Source organism: Quercus suber, unplaced genomic scaffold (genome assembly GCF_002906115.3).
Source record: "Quercus suber isolate HL8 unplaced genomic scaffold, Cork oak 2.0 scaffold_33, whole genome shotgun sequence".
NCBI lineage: Eukaryota > Viridiplantae > Streptophyta > Magnoliopsida > Fagales > Fagaceae > Quercus > Quercus suber.
This window is the reverse complement of record NW_027069498.1, coordinates 318638-338359: the sequence shown is the minus strand read 5'-3', so window position 1 is coordinate 338359 and position 19722 is coordinate 318638. Positions and strand designations below refer to the sequence as shown.

Below are 19722 nucleotides of genomic sequence, written 5' to 3'. Positions count from 1 at the left end.
GTAGTTTAGGGTGATGGAACCCATTAGCGATGAAGGCTATCATTGGGATTACGACCTCTCCCTCTTCTCAGTTCGTTAGTATACGCTTCGGAGAGCAGTATCTCAGATTCACCCCCCACGGTATGCCATAATTTCGCTTAAATTCCTCTATCAATGCTGGACTATCGATGAGGTGTTGGAGTTTACCCATTTTTAGAGAGTGATTGAGGTAGTGACCTGGAAACTGGGGTTTCAAAGGTTGAAAATACTAGCCGAGAAGAAAATAAGGGGCCAAAAGATGCCGAAACTTACACAGGCGAGATTGGAGAACGATATCTGAACTCAAAATGGACTCTTGGTAGATCCTGGAAAGAAAGAAGACAGAAAATTGAAGAAGTTTGAAGGATTTTGAGTGAATGAGTTCACTGGGTATTCTGAGGATGCGTAAAGTAAAGAAAAATAACCTCCTCTGAGGGTTTATATACGGGGACAAGTGAAAGGGTGTAATTCATCCCGTCCAAATCCCGAAGAAGAACCCTGTCCGTTGGATCAACAATCCACCGTTGGATGCAAAAGGCAAAACGCCGCCTGGAGTAATTAACACAACGCTTTGGGAATACGAAACTGACAGCGGCAATAATGAAGCACTTGTCCCTATGCCCACGCACGTGTAAACTGGGGTATTTACGAGTTCTCTCTTTTAAACTTTTTTATTTCTCTTTCCTTACGTGGCGGGTCAAAATCTTATTCTTTCTCCTCGAATGCGAGGGAAAAATTAAAATTTTGAAGGGCTATTATGGGGGGAAAAGGCCCAATCTAACATAGTGGGCCTAGAGCCCCATAGGAGGATTACTGTGCGTCCGAAAAGAAGGAGATAGTAAGGGCAAGGCCCATCTGGAAGAAGGATCCCCAGAAAGAAGGATGGTTGCCGTCCGAGGAGACCACCTTCCGTCCGAGGAGATTTTATTTCTCGGACGCGAATAGTATTGATTGATCAAACGTGTGGAAGGTCCGAATGATTTTCCTAGCAACCCCAATGATCAAGATAAACTCTGGGTATATCTGGAGAAGATAAGAATGAGGAAATATCTAAAGGAAAAGCTGCTACCATCGCATTTAAGGTACTGCAGCAACTTCTCTGGCCGCATTTATGTGGAGAAGACCTCTGAACAGTGTAACCTCACCTACCGCCACTCACAGAGAGTCAGAGAAAATACTTGACGTGACATATACTCAAGTAGAGTCACAGATAAGGAACAAGTGGACGATGGGGATGATGGGGAAAGAGGTTATATAAAGGAAAGAAGCTCCTGAGAAAAAGGGGTAGAACGAGGGAGAAGAGAAAAAAGACTTTATTGTAACCCTAAGATCTGTATTCACCACATAATCAATAATATGCCTCTTCGAACACCAATTCTTTACATGTAAATTCATGTTAGTTTATGCTTGAGGGTTGTGATTAATTGTTGCCGATTCCATAATCAACCTAGCTCTTTCACCCATTCTCTACAAATTCATTGTTTTGGGCTTGGGCCGCAAATCCTAACCCTACACCCATTAATAATTACCATAATTATAAATTTAATAATTCCATATAGAGTTATAATCATAATAGATACCTATTAATAACTACCATAATTGTCAAATTTCATATTTGATATTCCATATGAGTAATGCTAGAGATACAAACTTTTTTACAAAAAAATTTACAAACTGTTGATGTAGTGAGTGGTTATTAGTAAATGAAAATGTTATATTTAATAATGGGCTTAGATAAAAACTAATAAGAAGTTGGCTATATTAATAGTTTGTAAAAATATTATAAAATAGTTTGTGACTGTAGCATTACTTATTTCATATATAGGCACAATAAATGTAAGTGTCAATTGAGAACTATAATAATTATCAGCTTTGAAATTTATATACATTTTTTTTTTTTTTGGGAATGAAAAGCAATTTTTAGATAAAATAATATTTATCGAACTAAAATTGCTAACTAGTTGTTATTCTCAATAACTGAAAAAAGTCTATAAAGGGTCCATATCATATACATATGACTGTGTTTTTCAAGTTTTACTGAGTATAAGGTAAAATCTTATAAAAAGGCCTGATTCTCAACAAACAAACAAAAAAAAAAATCTCTATAAAAAGGCTTAACTCGCCACATGTTTAGTCAACCATAAGGAATTAAAGTTTGTCCAAATCAAAGGTTAGCTCTCTCCATAAAGATTTTAATTTCTTTCCTTTTTAGTTATATTGCATATTCTTCTCTTCTCAAAAAAGAAAAAAAAAGTTAAATTAAATATTTTAGAACCCCTTTTCCTCTCCCTTATGTGTGTTTATTTCTCAAAAAAAATATTTACATATTTGGTCCTTCAATTTTAACATGTGTTTCAAGATTATTCTTTTACTTTAAAATGTTTCACTTTTGGATTCATTTTAAAGCATAAAAGAATTTCCTCAAGAAAAAAACATAAAAGAAGATTTCGAAATAATGATAAAAGGATAAGACTAAACAAACATACAACTTCAAAGTTTTTAGGGAAAATCAAGAATTAACATTAGGTGTATGTATTTATACTCAAAGAAACTCACGGTAAGAGAATGTTTAATATAATTTAATCTTAATTTTATTTTTCTAAGATCATCTTTCTCAATTGATACAAGTTTATTTTATTTTCTTTTGTTGTGCTGGATTTGTAACTACATCATAAAATATGGCATCGTTTCAAAGAATTTCAATGTTGCTTTCCATTTACATTTTTGCTTTAGCAACAAGGCAGAACATATATAGTTAATGGAATTACAAAAGACAGTTTCAGTGATGTATGTGGTAGGAGTGCAGTGCCTTTCTATTGCAATTTTTCCGGTAGGACTATTCTACAGCCTCTTGACACTTTGGGTTATGGTAGTTCTTTCATGATGTCTAGAAATATAGATGCAAATGATATTGGACAAGCTGGGAGATTAATGTAGTGCTATGCTGCATGTCAAGCCAGTGCTTTGACTCATATTTTTGAAATCTCAAGTGCTTCAGACCCAAATGAGAATGCTAGAGAAGCATATGGATATTGTGCTAGTAAGTACCATTACATTCTATATCAAAAGTTAGGACAGGCCTATGTACATTTTCGATTGCAAAGATACGGATGCTAAACTTGATTTGCAAACAGCCTTATATTTTCACAAATAGTGTCTTATAGAATTGAAGTCAAAGAATGTAAATTACTTGCTCATAGTTAAGTTTGATTTATTAATTTTTTGAGACCTATGTTGAACATGCTGAAAGTATTATCGATCAACCTCCTAAATATTTGAATTGAATAGGGATGTAAAATCTGTCATTTTGGCCAATAATATATCTTCTCAGTGAAAGTAGTTTTCTATAGAAGATAGTCAAATTGATTCAGAGTTGTATTTATCTATGTTATTAGAAAGGATTTTTGTTTTTTATAATATCATCACTCAATTTTCAACCCATGTTATCTTTATTTTATTTTATTTATATATAGGTAATAAAGTAATGATAAAGTATCTTTCTCAAAAAAAAAAAAAAAAAAAAAAAAAATAAAAATAAAAAAAGGGCAAAAAAAAAAAAAAAAAAAAACAAGCATCGACATTTCCTTATGAAGAGTGCAAAACATAGCACATGATAGAGAAGAAATGGATTCTTTCCAACAAGACATAAATCGTATCGTGAATCGATTTTTAATTTTTTATGAATTCTCTCTCATTTATTTTCCTCCATTAAACAAGTGAGAGTAAGATCAGATAGTGTCACTAAACCACAAGACTTTTGGCCTCTCTTATTAAGTCTTAGGGAAAAATTAACAGATGTCTTAATAGGTTTAGAAACTTTTTAGAAGAAAAGAAAAAGAGTAACTTTTTTTTTTTAAAGTATTTATATTTCTCTTAAAAGTGGTATCAAATTTTACATATAGGTCTCCCATAATTCCTTCTCTATATATGGTTTCTTTTCTTTTCTTTTCTTTTTCTTTTTAATTAAATTTTATATTTTTCTTCCTTAAATTTTAACATGTGTTTTAAAATCGTTCTTATATTTTAAAATGTTACTTTAACCCCTATACTTTCAAACTTATTTTAAAAAATCATTATCATTATCTAATAAACGGAAAATGTTGATGTAGCAAGTAAAATTCATGCCACATCGTAGGTTCTATGACATCAAAGTGACCTTGGTTCCATGAATTTCACTTGTTAGTTCTGTATTTTTCATCCCCTAAATGATATTAATTAAGGACCTTCTTGACACATATTTAAAATCTAAAGACAATTTTGAAATAATGGTCAAAGGTTGAGGACTAAATATGCAATTTAACCTTTTTTTTAAAGGACAAATTAACTACTAACATGTCAAAGAAACCAATCTAAAAAAACACATGTTTAGTTTTATTTAATCTGAATTTTAATTATATTAGTTCATCTTTCTCCATTGATACAATTTCATTTTTATTTTCCTTTGTGCAGTCATTTGTATCCACATCATATATGACAGTGTTTCAAAGAATTTCGGTGCTAGTTTCCTTCATCATTTTTGCGTTAGCAACAAAGCAAATCATAGTTAATGGAGTTACAAATGACAATTCACTGATATATGTGGTAAAACCATAGTGCCTTTATATTAGATATTACTCGAGTGATGTGTTTCATGTCATACTAAAACTTTGAATCGAACGCTTGAAGTCTTAACTCTTAAGTACTAATGACCAAATGAAAGTGCTAGAGAAACATATTGTGCTAAAAGTTATACAATTATACTCATTTTGTCCCAAATTTTTGATTGTCTATTCCATTTTGGAATATTTCAAACGTAATCTTTTTTGAAAAATCAATAAAAAAAATTTCTATCTCACCCATAACTTCATTTAAAAAGTCAATACCACTTACCACATTCATTCCTAGGAGTCTAAAGTTTAAATTAATGCGGGGTAGTTGTGAAATATTCCAAAATCTAATCTTTTTTTTTTTTTTTGGAATCATTAAATAAAATTTCTTTTCCTAAAATAAATAAATAAATAAAATTTCCACTTATCCATAACTTTATTTAAAAAGTTAATACCATTCTTTCCTTGAAGTCTAAAGTTTAAATTAATGCAGGTAGTTTAGAAATTTTGTAACTTTTTAGCGGACAACACAATAAATGATATTCCTTTAAAAAGTTAGATTTTTTTAAAGCTAATTAAACTAACAATTTGAGATGAAGGTAGTAATAAATAACTAATCAATATTTTGGTAACTTAATGAAGGGAAAAGTTAATGGATGCCCTAAGAATTTTTCCTAATAATATTGGTTTATGAAATATTTTTAGAAAAATTTTATGAGAAAAGAAAAAAAACAATTAATTTTTTAACAATTTTTTATATTTATCATGAAAATGACTACACAATTAGTAATTACATAATTATTGCAATGTTATAATTACATAATTATTACAATTAGTAAATACTTCTTAATAATCTCCATAATTATATATTAGTAATTGAGTAATGTTACAGGTATAAACTATTTTACAACATTTTTACAAACTACTGATATAACAAATTCTTACTAGTTTTAAAATGGGCTCATCACTAACATTACATTTTTACTTACAATAATTATTTGGAAAATACTAAAGCCACATCAGCAATTTGTAAAAATGTTGTAAAATAGTTTGCATTTGTAGTATTACTCTTCGTAATTATATATAAAACCATAATCATAATAAATACCTATTAAAAACATCATAATGATCAAATTTCGTATTAAATATTTTATATGAAAACACAATCAAAATAAATCTTTATTAATATTTATTGCTCTTAAAGATAATATATTTCTATTAAAGGCCTAACGTCCTGCATCAATTTGTCAACCAAAACTAAAGTTTGTCCAAACCAAATCCAAGGTTATAGCTCTCCTTTTCAATTTTATTTTATTTTTGGTTAAATCTTGTATTTGGCTTTTAAAATTTAACATGTGTTTTAAGATCATTCTTATATTTAAACATGTTTCACTTTAGTCTCTATGCTTTTAATCTTATTTCAAAAAGACCATTATCATCATTTGATGAATGAAAAATGTTGATAAGACAAATAAAATTCATGTCTTACCATATGATCCAAGTTTCATGAATTCTACTTGTTACATCAATATTTTTCATCCATCAAATACTGCTTAAGACCTTTTTGACACACTTTAAAATATAAAAAGAATTTTGAAATAAAGGTCAAACTGTCAAAGGTTGATGCTATGCCATTTAAACTTAAATCTACTAACATTTAGCCATGTTTAATTTAATTTAACCTTAATTTTAATTATTTTTCAATTCATCTTTCTCTATTGATACAAATTTATTTTATTTTACCCTTGTGCAGGGTTTTTGTAATTACGTCACATGGCATTGTTTCATAGAATTTCAATGTTGCTTTCCTTCATCATTGTTGCGTTAGCAACAAAGCAGAACCTAGTTATTAATGGCATTACAAATGACGATTTTATTGATATATGTGGTAACACCACAGTGCCTCTCTATTGCAATGTAAAAGTTTCCAGTTACACTGCTGAACTTGGCAGTACCCAACAGCCTACCTATTGGAATGAAATTACAAATAACAGTAACACTTACGGTACTGAGGGATGTGGTAGGAGTATTCCACAGCTTAAACATTGCAAACTGTGTCTTTGCACGCTTTCTAGAAGAAACGTAAATTCTGCAGATGCAAAGGAAGTCGTAGGGATGATACTCGAGTGCTGTGCTTCATGTCAAGCAAGAATTTTGCAACAAAAGTTTGATGAATTAAGTGCTAAAGACCCAAATGAGAGTGCTAGAGCAACATATAAATACCGTGCTAGTAAATACAATGATATTCTATATCAAAATTTGGCACAAGCTTATGTACATTTGCGATTGGGTAGATATGCAGACTCTACAGGTGATCTGAACAAGGCTTTATTGTTTCAAAATCAGTGTTTTAACCTGTTAAAGAATATGAAATACCCATATTATCTTGGGATTTATTTAAAAAGATTTTATGGCTATCTTCAAGATGCAGAAGATATCCTCTCTCAACTTCATAAATAGTCATATAGAGATTATATGAATAGCAATGTTGAAGAGGATGTAAAATCGATCATTTTGGTCAATCTATCTTATCAATAAAAGCAGTGTTCAATAGAAGAGAGTCAAATTGACTCTTTATAAGAAAGGAGATTTCCCTTTGGTGTTATCTTTTGAATACCCAATTAAGAATACTTGAGAATGTGGTCTTTCAAGTTTCAACCAATGTTATCCTTTTTTTATATATATAATTTTAATGAACGAGAATATTTTATTAAGACACCAGAGGGATAAAAATCTAAGGAAAAAGAGAAAATAGAAATATGATCATCCCAATTACAAATGACAGTCCATCGGGCAATATTATTATCTATCAATATTATTTTTGCTAACGTATAATAATAACTTCCTACATAATCTTTATAGTGAGGATTGTTGTAGTCCTTTCTTGATCTCTAGAAATGTAGATGCAAATGATAAGGGACAAGCAGGGAGATTAATCGAGTGTTGTGCTTCATGTCAAGCTAGAACTTAGATTCATATTTTTTAAATCTCAAGTGCTAACGACCCAAATGACAGTGCTATGGATATTGTACTAGTAAGTACCATGACATTCTATATCAAAAGTTAGAACAAGCGTATGTACATTTATGATTGGGAAGATATGGAGATGCTACAAGTGATTTGAAAACAACCTAATTATGTTGTTTCACAATCAGCTTCTTGAAGCTCTAAAATAAATAAAATTCAGTGTCTTGAAAGGTTAAAGAATATAAAATACTTTGTTATTGTTGGGGTTGATTTATTGAACATTCGGTTCATTGTTGAACATGCTAAAAGTATTATTGATCAACCTCCAAAATAGTTAAATTGAGTACTTTTCCATTTATGAGTTTATAAAGGAATCAATGTTGAAGAGGGGATGTAAAATTGGTCATTTTGGCCATCTATCTTATCAATAAAAGTAGTGTTCTATAGAAGATCGTCATTAAAAGTAGTTTTTATCTATACCATTAGAAAGGGGATTTCCCTTACTTTGGTGTTTTCTTTTGAATACCCAATTAAGAATACTTAAGAATGTGGACTTCCAACTTTACCTTCGCTCTCTCTTATAATTAAATAACTTCCTACATCTTATATATGCTTGCAATTCTACAACATGTTCATCATGAGTAAAAAGAGAGTGCAATGTTGTAGCTCGTGCCATGACTAAGGTTGCAACTCTCAATATATATCTCTTTCTTTTGTTGTAATAAACTCCTCTTCCTCCTATCATACGAGGATACTTGGAAGAGCAATGTTGTTACTAGTTACCTCTGTTTTTTTAATGAAAGTTATTGTTTAAAAAATAAAATTAAATTAAAAAAAAAAAAAAAAGTGTGGCCTATGCTATGTGTTTCCAACTGAATATAGTCTCTCTTTTTTGAGCTTTTCCCAACTGAATATAGTCCCTTTCCCTTCTTTCAATACTCCCAAGTTTGCAAAAAGTTGAGCATGAATTCGACCTTAGGAGTTGTTTCACTTTGCTAGAAATTATAGTTAATTTTAATGTATTTGTCCTACTTTTCGCCTCGGTTGCTTTCAGTGGATGAGTTGCATACCAAGGTTACTTTATTGTCTCTAGAAAAGGATTAAGCCATTTATTTTATTTTATTTTATTTTATGATTGCTGTACCTTAAGAGTACTAACATATGGCATTATCAAACAGAGTACTAACTTATGGCCAATTGCCCAAACACTCGTTTGATTAGAATTTCGTTGTAATCAGCACTTGGTACAAGTATACAGTGCTTTTTATTTGGAAAGGTTACTCATTATATATTCTCAGTAGGCCCCTTACTCATTATTACATCTACACGATATATATCAAGCAGTGAATCCAATGACTGTTTCTGACTACCAATTCCCTTGAGGGAAAGAGGCTGAGAACAAGAAGACAAGGAGATGCTTGGGAAGTAAAATGTGTTGATTGATTTGATTCCCTTATCTCACACTTTTGTCTCGTAAAAGGCCAAATGCTGCAAGTGATATCAACTTGCTGTAAAAGGGAGGATGAATGTATCCAATACATGAAATACCTACCTTCTCCTTTCTCTACAGACCAAATAACAAGCAGTAATCACCTTCGCATAGCCTCAAAATCACCCTGCTTATTAGAGAAAATAAAATAAAAATTTTACCGCAAGAAATTAGAAAAAGAATGGTCCACCTGTTATAACTCGACATACTTTCAACTAAGCATCTATATTAATTTTCAGAAAAACAAAACCACACATGCAAGAGTATAGTATTGTTCTTGGACCTTGATTAACACATTTTGTTGGAGAAGTAGGGAACAAAAAGTATACCCCCATTAGATTAGAATTTATTATCTTAATCAAATATTTCCCATCATCTTCATAATTTGCCCCCACTTGTCACACTACAAAGCAACCAACATTTTGCACATCATCCACCCAAGAAGAAAAACAATATAAAATCCACAATTAACAAATACATATCTAACCAAAAGAGGTATCTGAGGCACACTAGCCATATAAAGGTTTGTTGATAAGGTTTTGTACGGTTACTAGAAAACTAGGAGTATTTGTCAAAGGGGAGACATAACTATCTCAAAGATCTGCCTAGTCACAAATACTGTTCTTGTATCCTTGCCCGGTTCTCTTCCCACCACAATCTTGCGTGCATTTCTCCAAATTTCTCTCGGCTGCAGAAAAAAGAACATAAAAAATAAAGGTTTTATAATTCATTCAACTTGCATGTGACATGGATTAAGAATATAAGATAGAGAATCTTGAATTATGTACTACAGTACTACTTGTTAAAAGTTCAAAATCCAGATCAGAGTTCATAGTCAGAAATATGACAAGAATCCTGTTATACAAAATGGCATGTTTGCTGACCGGTTTTACAAGTGTAACCTAAAGCCACAGGAACATAGGTTTTGTAACATTCACAAGGTATCCGAATGTGGCACCTGGTGCAGACAATTTGTTTTCATTGGACACTAGTAATGTTAAAGGAAATACAGGTGCTAAATAAAGTACGTATAGGACTGTCTCATTCCTTGACTGAAAGTGTTATCCCTAAATTATATATTGGGGACATTAATCGCCTCTGAAATTAAACTATCACCCAGTCACCAAATGATAAGTTCAGAAAAGGAAAAAAAGGAGAAAGAAAAATAATATCAATAATTTCTTGATATATCTAGACAATCAAACCTCCACATTAAGATTAAATTCAGGAAAAGCAGATACTATATCAAATGTTATTAGAATACAGGATAATGTATTTCAAACATTCATATAATAAATTAATAATACTGCATTCCAGAGACGAAAAGAACACATGTGAATTCAATTTGTTATCTTATATCATGAAAAAATTCAATGTATTATCTACAACTTAAAGTGGGCTTAAATGCCAGAACAGGGTTATCATCCTCTTAACTAGAACTTCTTAAACTGTAACCTTTTCACTTGACTGAAGGAATATAGTAAAACTACAATAAAGGCTACCAGTAAGTTTCAGGAGGACCACATCACCAGAAGGTAATGAAAAATAATACCAAAAAAGGAAATTCTATTTATTCTCCACACTAACAAAACCTGCTTACCTGAACCGGACGCGTCTAAGTTCCCGACCACCGCTTGGCAATGCTCTGATTGTGATGTAGACTCCTGGTTCATCCTGTTCAACCCATTCGCCTTCCATATCACTGGCATTGCTCACAGAAAGCTCTCCGGAGCGATCTCCCTCTCTTGATGAACTAGTCCTTGCAGAACCATCTATGGATGATGTCTCTGTCTTTGCCCCACTAATGCTGGAAAGTTTAGGTGTTGAAGCTAAACCAGATGTGTCATAGCAATGATGGGACTGCATGGGGTGGTGGTCAAGTGAATCTGAAGAAGAGTAACCCATTCCCCCTGGGCGTTGGAAGTGGCGAGGCAGGCGTTCTTTGCTCAGAGGTGGAGTCATAGGGCTTGCTCTGGCAGATTCAATCCTTGAGTTCTGAAAGAGAAAGAAAAGCACTATAAGTACCAAGTAATACAGATCATCCTAGCTCTTTCACTGAGATGAAACAATTCCACTAAATGATGGTTCTCTCTGATATGTTATATGATTTGAAGGCAACAATCCATCTTTGAATGGAATCATCACCACAGTTGACGGTATGATAATTAAACAACGTAATTGCATAAAATCCTAAAATGTTTAGAACAGAGAGAGAGAGTGACCTCAAAACATAATATAAAATAGATTGATTATAAAAGAAAAGGCAAAGGAGAAGAAAATCAATTCATTCCAAACATGGGATATACACAGGTCAAGTTAGTTCGGATACGTCTATACCATGTCATAAATATATAGTTTTTGTAATGAAAATTTTGATAACAACAGAAAAAAGCATTAATAGAAAGAAAAGGAAAAATAATCATTATTTCCCTTCTGTTGCCAACATCATAATTTTTTGCATATTACATCAGGTGAGAGCTCACCTCATCTTCAGATCTAGGTGGTGTTGGAAGTGGGACTGCCTGTTGATTGAACCTCTGAACATTGTACAATTCCATGACCTTGTCATAGTTCTCCGCCCACCACCTTTGAGCTTGCCATTTATTAAACAATTCACGGCTGATCAAATTAACAAAAAATTTATAATTAGCAACCCAACCATCTACTAAAAATCTCTCTTGGAAGAATGCTTGAAATGAAAATGAGCAGATTTTAACCATAATAAAATTTGAAGTTCTTTGAGATTGCTACTTCAACAGGAGGAAAAAAAGTACACATGATTGCTACTTCAACTGGCTTGGACATGATTCAAGAAAAGCAAGCTTAAAGTCAAAACCTACTGACAAGATCAACAGCTATTTTCCAAACTGATACAGGCACTGATAAATGAATCATGCCAATTTCTGGCCCACCCTCCCCAAATTTAGGGACCTGTGGAGTGACACACAAAAATTTAGTTGATTTGATTTTTTGGGTATATGTGGCTCAGCTAAACCTGCTCAAGACCAGATAGTGCACTTATTGGGGGCATTATTTTCAGAAACTATTATCTGCATATACACTAAGATGGCATATAATGAAAAATATTTAGGTTACACCATTACAGTCATTTTAATAAACAAACACACGAAGTAACTATATTGATTGCAAAACTTCAACAAAATTAATCCAAAGCTAGTGAATAGATTTTAAAGATGAAACAGCCTATAATTGCACTCCTTCAGTAACAGCAAACATTGCTGGACCAGGCACTTTACCATTAAAATAAGAATAACAGGTTTGATGGTTTGTTTGAATGCAGAACTGAACTTCCAGGATATTAAGAAACAGCCTATAATTGCATTCCTTCAGTAACAGCAAACATTGCTGGACCAGGCACTTTACCATTAAAATAAGAATAACAAGTTTGATGGTTTGTTTGAATGCAGAACTGAACTTCCAGGATATTAAGAATGGTAATGAGCACTTGAGCCAACCAATAGAAGAAAATAATACATATTCCTTTCTGTTATAATATAATAGCACTGTCATAATAAAATAGTAATGATATTACAATGCTTTAAGTTTGTTAGACTACGATTCAGGGTACAGGGATTCATATTAAACTGGGTAAGGCACAATATCTTAATGCTCTTAACCAATATTTATAAAAGCTACTGTTATTGTATCATGATGATTCATATTATATTTTCCAATAACCTACTCCTACTCACCAGTTATACATGGAGCTAACCAAATGGAGCAGATGGAAAACACACGTAGAAATACTAGAACCTTCACGCTAAGATATGAACTTCCAATTACCTATTTCCTACTGGATCATGCCATTAGTTATAGTTATCAGCTAAAAAGCTATAAAGCCAAAATCATTACGGGGTGCCCATGGCTGCATTAAATCAAGAGCCTCTTGGTTGATTCCAGTTCTCAATCAGTATCCTATTTGAGCTTTATATTTCTGTAGCAGACAAATGAGTAAAAGCTTCTCACAAAAGACCGAAGACAAGGCCAGTTGTCTTTCAAGGAAACTACAAATAAAATTATTATTATTATTTTAAATCATACCATTGTAATTTACATTACTTGGCCATCTGGATTCTGGTCCAACTATCCAAGGTTCAAAAGTTGTTAAAATACTACCAAAGTAGTTATCCCCATTCCTAATGCCTTTTTACAACAAATATGTGTGTGCACGCGCGCGCGAGTGGGTGCATGGGTGTTGGGGGGCTCTTGGAAATTATCCATGCCACTGTACATTTGTAAATCTATTATTACCACCCCCCAAAAAAAAAAGTCCCAAACAAACAAATGAACCAAAAAAAAAAAAAGAGACAAACTTTCAGTGATAAATAACTAATTTTTTATATTTGGCAATCACTGGTTATCACCAACTGAACCCTCACAACATCACTTTATAGCCCAAAAAAATTGCAGAAAATTTAAGCTTGTTTTGGGTTTTCCTCCTTATATTTCAAAAGTGGGGGCTGGGGGACAATATAGTGTAGCATAGTGCACACAATTTTCAGTCCAAAGAAGAACAAACACTAGTTGACAAGCAAAGTCGAATTACTTGTAGAATGGAAAAAAATTATTTCTTCTTTTGAGAATGTAACCAATAGTGCAGAAGGTCACTTTCAACAGCTATCCAATGTTTGCTTGTGAATTTTATATGATATACACAGAACAGTAGGTATCAGCCAACATGTGAAACAGAAACTTCTTTGCTCTTTATCCCATGCTTAATACACTGATTAATCTTTCTTTATTCAGAAAGGTAACAAATTTCTTTTGAGAATTCAACCAATAGTGCAGAAGGTCACTTTCAACAGGTCATCCAATTTTTGCTTATGAATTTTATATGATACACAAAGAACGGTAGGTATCAGCTCATATGTGCAACAAAAACTTCTTTGCTCTTTATTCCATGCTTAATTCACTGATAAATCATTCTGTAATTTATTCAGAAAGTTACCAAACAGTCCATTCCTGAACAGCATCCTATCTAATTATACTATACCAAAACAAAAGTTAATATTTTAAGCAATGGTTACAAATATATATCACTAATTAAAAGATCCAAGTTTCAACTAATTTCGGTCAATACTCTAGCGGTCAACATTTATATAGTTAAACTATTTTTCCTTAGTTTAATAAAGGTATGGGAAATCAAGAACTTTTTTTTCTTTTAATAGTTCGATAGTTACAACAATGGGGGAGGTGGGATTTGAACCCTGAATGTCTCACATAATTCATAAAGGAGGGGAGGCAATGTAAACAAGCTACAAGGCTCTTTGAAAAACATTATTGAAATTGCAACAAAGTTGTAAGCCCCATCACATGACTTATATTACAAAAGAATGTGACAAATGAACAAGTCACATGCAATACACAGCAAAAGTTTCTCAAAGATGCTAAAATCCAACTACAAAAGACAATGTCACAGTGACTTAACCGTAAGCATTACTACCATGCCACAACATTTGAACATACTCAAATTAAATCAGAATCTTAAATATCATATCAACACCAAACAATTGCAAGTACCTGAACCGAATCCGCTTTAGATCATTCCCTCCCTGAGGCAATGAAACAAAGGTAATGAGCACACCGGGCTCCACTTGTGCCACCCATTCCTTGGGTTCATCTTCCTCCATGAACACAACAGACTCAGTACGCCCACTCACCGAAGCAGGTGTCCCTTCTCCACTTGACAGCCCTTTTAGCCTTGCCTCCATTTCTTTCCCCCACACCCTGGGAGTGGAGTTTGAACTCCCTGTCCTGCGATACGCATAATGAAACCTTGCCGACTCTGAGGCAGCATCGGACTCAGCATAGTTCTGGTTCTTATTACAAACTGATGATCCCGAACATGGCTTGCAATTTTTATAAGCTCCTGAAGCCTTCAATGCTATGTCCTTGATCTGAAAAAAACACAACTAATCCTTTTGACACCAAAGCCTCCTCTTTTTCCCATACAATGAATCAAAAAAATTGGGTCTTGATTTTCCCATTGTATGGTTTCCAAAGCTTCAAAATTCAACCAAAACATACACTGTCACAGCTTTAGCATAATTCTATTCCATTTCCGCTGTTACCATCCTAAAAGTCTCTCTCTTTTTTTCACTAAGAAATCTAGAGGAAACAAAAAGAAACCAAATTTTAATTCTGGGTCTGTGAATTTCTGTTTGTTTGCCTACAAATAAAAGTAAACCATAAGAAAAACCAACTGGGTCTGCTTACTTCTATTCATTTTCCATATTTTACCAAATACTGACAAAACCCACATAAGTGATAAGTCAAACAGTGAAAAACACTCTGTTAAGAAACAGTAAAATTCAAACCAATTTTCCCACATTTTCTCAGAATCCAAACAAGTACTTTGTACTACTAATATTACTCTAATAGTACCTGAGCAGTGAGAGCTTTAACAGCTTGCTTGGTACTGGGGGTCCCAACAGCGTTGTCTTCGTCATTTTGTTGCAGAGATCCATTGCCATTGAGCTGCTTGGAGCAAGCTATACACGTCAGCATCGTGGGAATTCTCAATTCCCACCCCAAGTTTCAGATCAGAAACGCCCTTTTTTGTCAACTCTGAAAACGATCTCGCTTCGTTCCAAAGCTGTTTGAATAAATGCCTCAGAGAGTTTCAGCTCGAGATTTCGCATCAAAACCTGGAAAAACAAGAAGATTAACACAAAATATCTAGTGGGTCATTGAAAAAATGAACGAAAATTTTGATTATAATAATAAAAACAGAAACTTTAGCTCTGGCGCTATTTACATTGAGAGAAAATAGCTTGGCTTGGGCAGTGAGTTGGCTCTGTTTCTTACACTTACATTAAGAGAGAGAGAGAGAGAGAGAGAGATAAGGAGGTGTAGAAGTGACCGTTAATGGAGGAATTAATATGGGGGCATGGTTTCAGGCGATTTGTGAGGGTCTTTTGGATCGAATAGTTTCAAATACTATTCAATTTTTTTTGCTTTTAAATATAGTAAATGCCAATAATTAATAGATCAGATTCACTGTGACATTGCCAGTTAGAATTGAGTAAGACACACTCTCTCTCTCACTCGCTTCCTATCTTTTTCTCTCACTTTTTTTTTTTCTTTTTCTTTATAGGGCTATGACATTGAGATTTGGGCTTCTTTTTATTTTGGCCAAGTTGGCTGTGACGTGTTTAGGCTAACAAAATTTGGGTGTGACACACAGTGAGCTTTGTGTGTGTGCGTGCGTGTCTGTGCTTTTGGTTTTTGAAAGCATGCGCCACCACAAGCGCCACCCTATGTATCAATCCAATGCACAAAGCAGAGAGGGAGAGAGAGAGAGAGAACATGAAAAAAAAAAAAAAAAAAACAAAGTTGAAAAAGGTTGAAATGAGAGGCTAGTGAATGCACAAAGCAGAGAGGGAGAGAGAGAGAGAGAACATGAAAAAAAAAAAAAAAAAAACAAAGTTGAAAAAGGTTGAAATGAGAGGCTAGTGTCTATGTTAGAGTGTGAGTGTGTGACTCTACTCGCTTTATTATAGAATTTCTTAATTGTTGTGTCTGTCAACAAGTTGCTGTCAAATTTCACTTTTGATCACGAAAACAATTGTTTGGATGCTTGTTTCTGACTTTTGGCCTAATATATTATATGGTATTATCCTTAAAGAGTGACAAAAGTTGGGCCAATTTGAGTACTTGTTACTGTTCACTTGGCACAGATTTTGATAAAACATTTGAGAATTTTTCGATTTGGTATGCTCCTCCTCTTTATGAAGACAACTTTATATTTACATACTTACCCAAAAAAAAAAAAAAAATTGCAATTTTTAAAAAGGGTTAATGGGATGAGAATGAGATAAGTTTTACCTTTTATTATTTGATAAAAGGAGTAAAACATTTAAGAATTTGAACAAAGTTTCTCTCCAAACTAGTTGGGAGAGAAATTTTTTAAACTTCTCATATATCTCTTTTTTTAGTGTGAATTTTAAAAATCTAACCGTTAAATTTTATATTTCTTATGTTGTTAACATGCATATCAAATTTTATTCAAATTGGATATTATTTACTATTTGATCAATAAACTTATTTTTTATACACAATTTTAAATCATAAAAATTTGAAATTTTAACATTTGTTTGATGAGATAGCAATTGATCTTTAATCTTCTTGAAATTTTACATGCATGAAGAATATAATAAGAACATACAATCTAATTGTTAGATTTTCAAAATTCACCCTCAATCTAATTGTTGATCTTTGGACGTGGAAATGTGTGTATTTAACATTATTCCTTAAGATGTGATTAACACTACTATTAGGTGTGGCCAAATTTTTAGGGTTCTTATTTAAGCCCATTAAAACATCATTTTTTTTTTAATTTATCAATAATCACTCACCGCATTAGCAGTTTGTAAAAAAATTTGTAAAAATTTTTGTATCTCTAGCATTTTTCATTTAAAAAAAAAAAAAAACTCCAAGTGCCTTTTACCGTCTTTTAACATAATTAAACATATTTGATAATTTCATTAAAAAATTTTATAGAATCCATAAAGTCGAAGGTTAATATTGAAATTTGGACTTGTTAGCAAAAAACTCTATAATTAATTGTTCATATTTTATTAATATAAAACTTCAAAACATCATTTACTCTAATTTGTCAAATACTTTGAATAAATAAACACTCCTTATGTCCCAAATTGTTTGACTTCTATTCTATTTTGAGATGTCGCAAAATGATATCCTATTTCTTATTTGAAAAGATCCAAGATAAATAATTTCCTAACATACCATTTATTTTATTTTAAAAAGTCGATATCTCTTTTTTTTTTTTTATTAAAGTTTAAGTTAAGGAGGGTAGTTTTGAAATTTTGTACATTTTTATCTAAAAAACAATGTATTAAATGATGTTTCCTTTATAGATTCTAATTAGTTCAACTGGTAAAGTCTTTGATTATTGAATAAAAAATCTAAGATTCAATTACTACCTACACCAAAAACCGATCAATGTATTTGCTTAATACTAAAGAGCTATCATCAATAACAAACATCATAGGTTGACACTCTCTAAAAAAAATGATAAAAATGATATTTTTATCTAAAAAACAATGTATTAAATGATGTTTCCTTTATAGATTCTAGTTAGTTCAACTGGTAAAGTCTTTGATTATTAAATAAAAAATCTAAGATTCAATTACTACCTACACCAAAAACCGATCAATGTATTTGCCTAATACTAAAGAGCTATCATCAATAACAAACATCATAAGTTGACACTCTCTAGAAAAAATGATATTTTCTTTAAAAAGTTCAATTTTTTAAATTGACCAAACAAAATAGGACAGAAGAACTGAGCGAGTATTAATTAAAATCTTATATCACATAAACTTTACAACAATCTAAAACTCTAAAAAATTCACATCTATCATCAAAAACTCTACAACTAATCTAAAACTCTAAAAGAACGTGGGCACCTAATTTTCTTAAAATTTTTTTTTTTAATCCAAAGCTATAAAATTCTGATAACATGTACAATGGCAGTAGGCAGTAGTACAAAACCAACAATTATTGCATTTCTTTTTGTTATGATTTTCAGCTCAGCTTGCGGATTTATGGTATGTTATTGAATAGCTTTTATGTTTCACAGTTTGTAGCAAAAAAAGCACTGTTGTTCCATTGCTGATTGACAGAACAGCACATGCTTTACATAATCATAATGCCACCTTTAAGAATGATTACTAAAATCTTTACTTAGTGGCAAAGTTGGAGCTACCTTGTTTTTAGCATTAAAAAAAGCTAGAAGGCTCCACTAAAAAGTTTCTAAATCCTGCAATAACGATGTTTGTTCGAAGAAACCTTTTTCTGAACTAGTATAATGAAACCATTTCTCAGGCCAATCTGTCGGTGGTGACCTTTTATGACTTATAATCCCACCAATTATCTGCTTAAACCTAAGCCTAAAGCTATACAAAAAATGATTTCACAGGTTTGCTTAACAACTTAGTTTTCTTAAAAGGTAAAAGATGGTTTGGTGGGCAAGCCAGCAAGAATCTGAAACCAATCCACATGTCCACAAAAAGGCCTTAGAAGAGTTTAAATAAACACACAACAATAGGACTAAGGGTACTTACAATTTTTTTTCATACATGTTAAGTTGGCAAACTTTTATCTAGATCCATCATTAACATTATTTTTTTATCTATTGCTATTAATAATATGTCACATATATCAAATTTTTATATCTATAGAGAGTCTGTTTAGGATCTACTTATTTTGCTGAAATTGAAAAAAAAAATTGCTGAAAGTACTGTAGATAAAGATAAAAGTTAATTGAAATAGTACAATGGAATCTATAAATAGTACCAACAAATGCAGTGAAGCCCATAAATAGAAGAAAAAATAAGTTAAATAGTAAAATAAGTTAACAAAAATAATTTTTGCCAAACATACATAGAGGTTGTGTTTGGATAGCTTATTTTTTGTTAACTTATTTTACTATTTAGCTTATTTTTGCTACTATTTATAGGTCCTACGGCACTTTTTGATACTATTTATGAGTCTCACTATACTGTTTTAGCTAACTTTTACTTTTATTTACAGTACCTATTAACAAAAAAATTTCAATTTCAACAAAATAAGCAGATTTCAAAACCATCCAAAATATCTCTAACAATAAATGTAAAG

At 32.1% G+C, this 19722-nt stretch overlaps 1 protein-coding gene across 2 annotated transcripts; it reads right to left on the bottom strand.

Moving 5' to 3' along the window:
- Positions 1-9266: 9266 nt before the first annotated feature.
- Positions 9267-16361, bottom strand: LOC136066374 (protein Brevis radix-like 2). Of its 2 annotated transcripts, none has more exons than XM_065770558.1 (6): positions 15839-16361; positions 15466-15728; positions 14602-14978; positions 11544-11679; positions 10661-11055; positions 9267-9748 (listed from the first exon to the last, which is right to left on the bottom strand). In XM_065770558.1, exons 2-6 carry the CDS (start codon positions 15586-15588, stop codon positions 9670-9672), a joined length of 1110 nt encoding a protein of 369 aa, XP_065626630.1. In that variant the 5' UTR covers positions 15589-15728; positions 15839-16361; the 3' UTR covers positions 9267-9669. The 2 variants fall into 2 exon arrangements, with proteins under 2 accessions (XP_065626630.1, XP_065626631.1); XM_065770559.1 differs by having other exon boundaries at positions 15895-16361.
- Positions 16362-19722: the final 3361 nt, after the last annotated feature.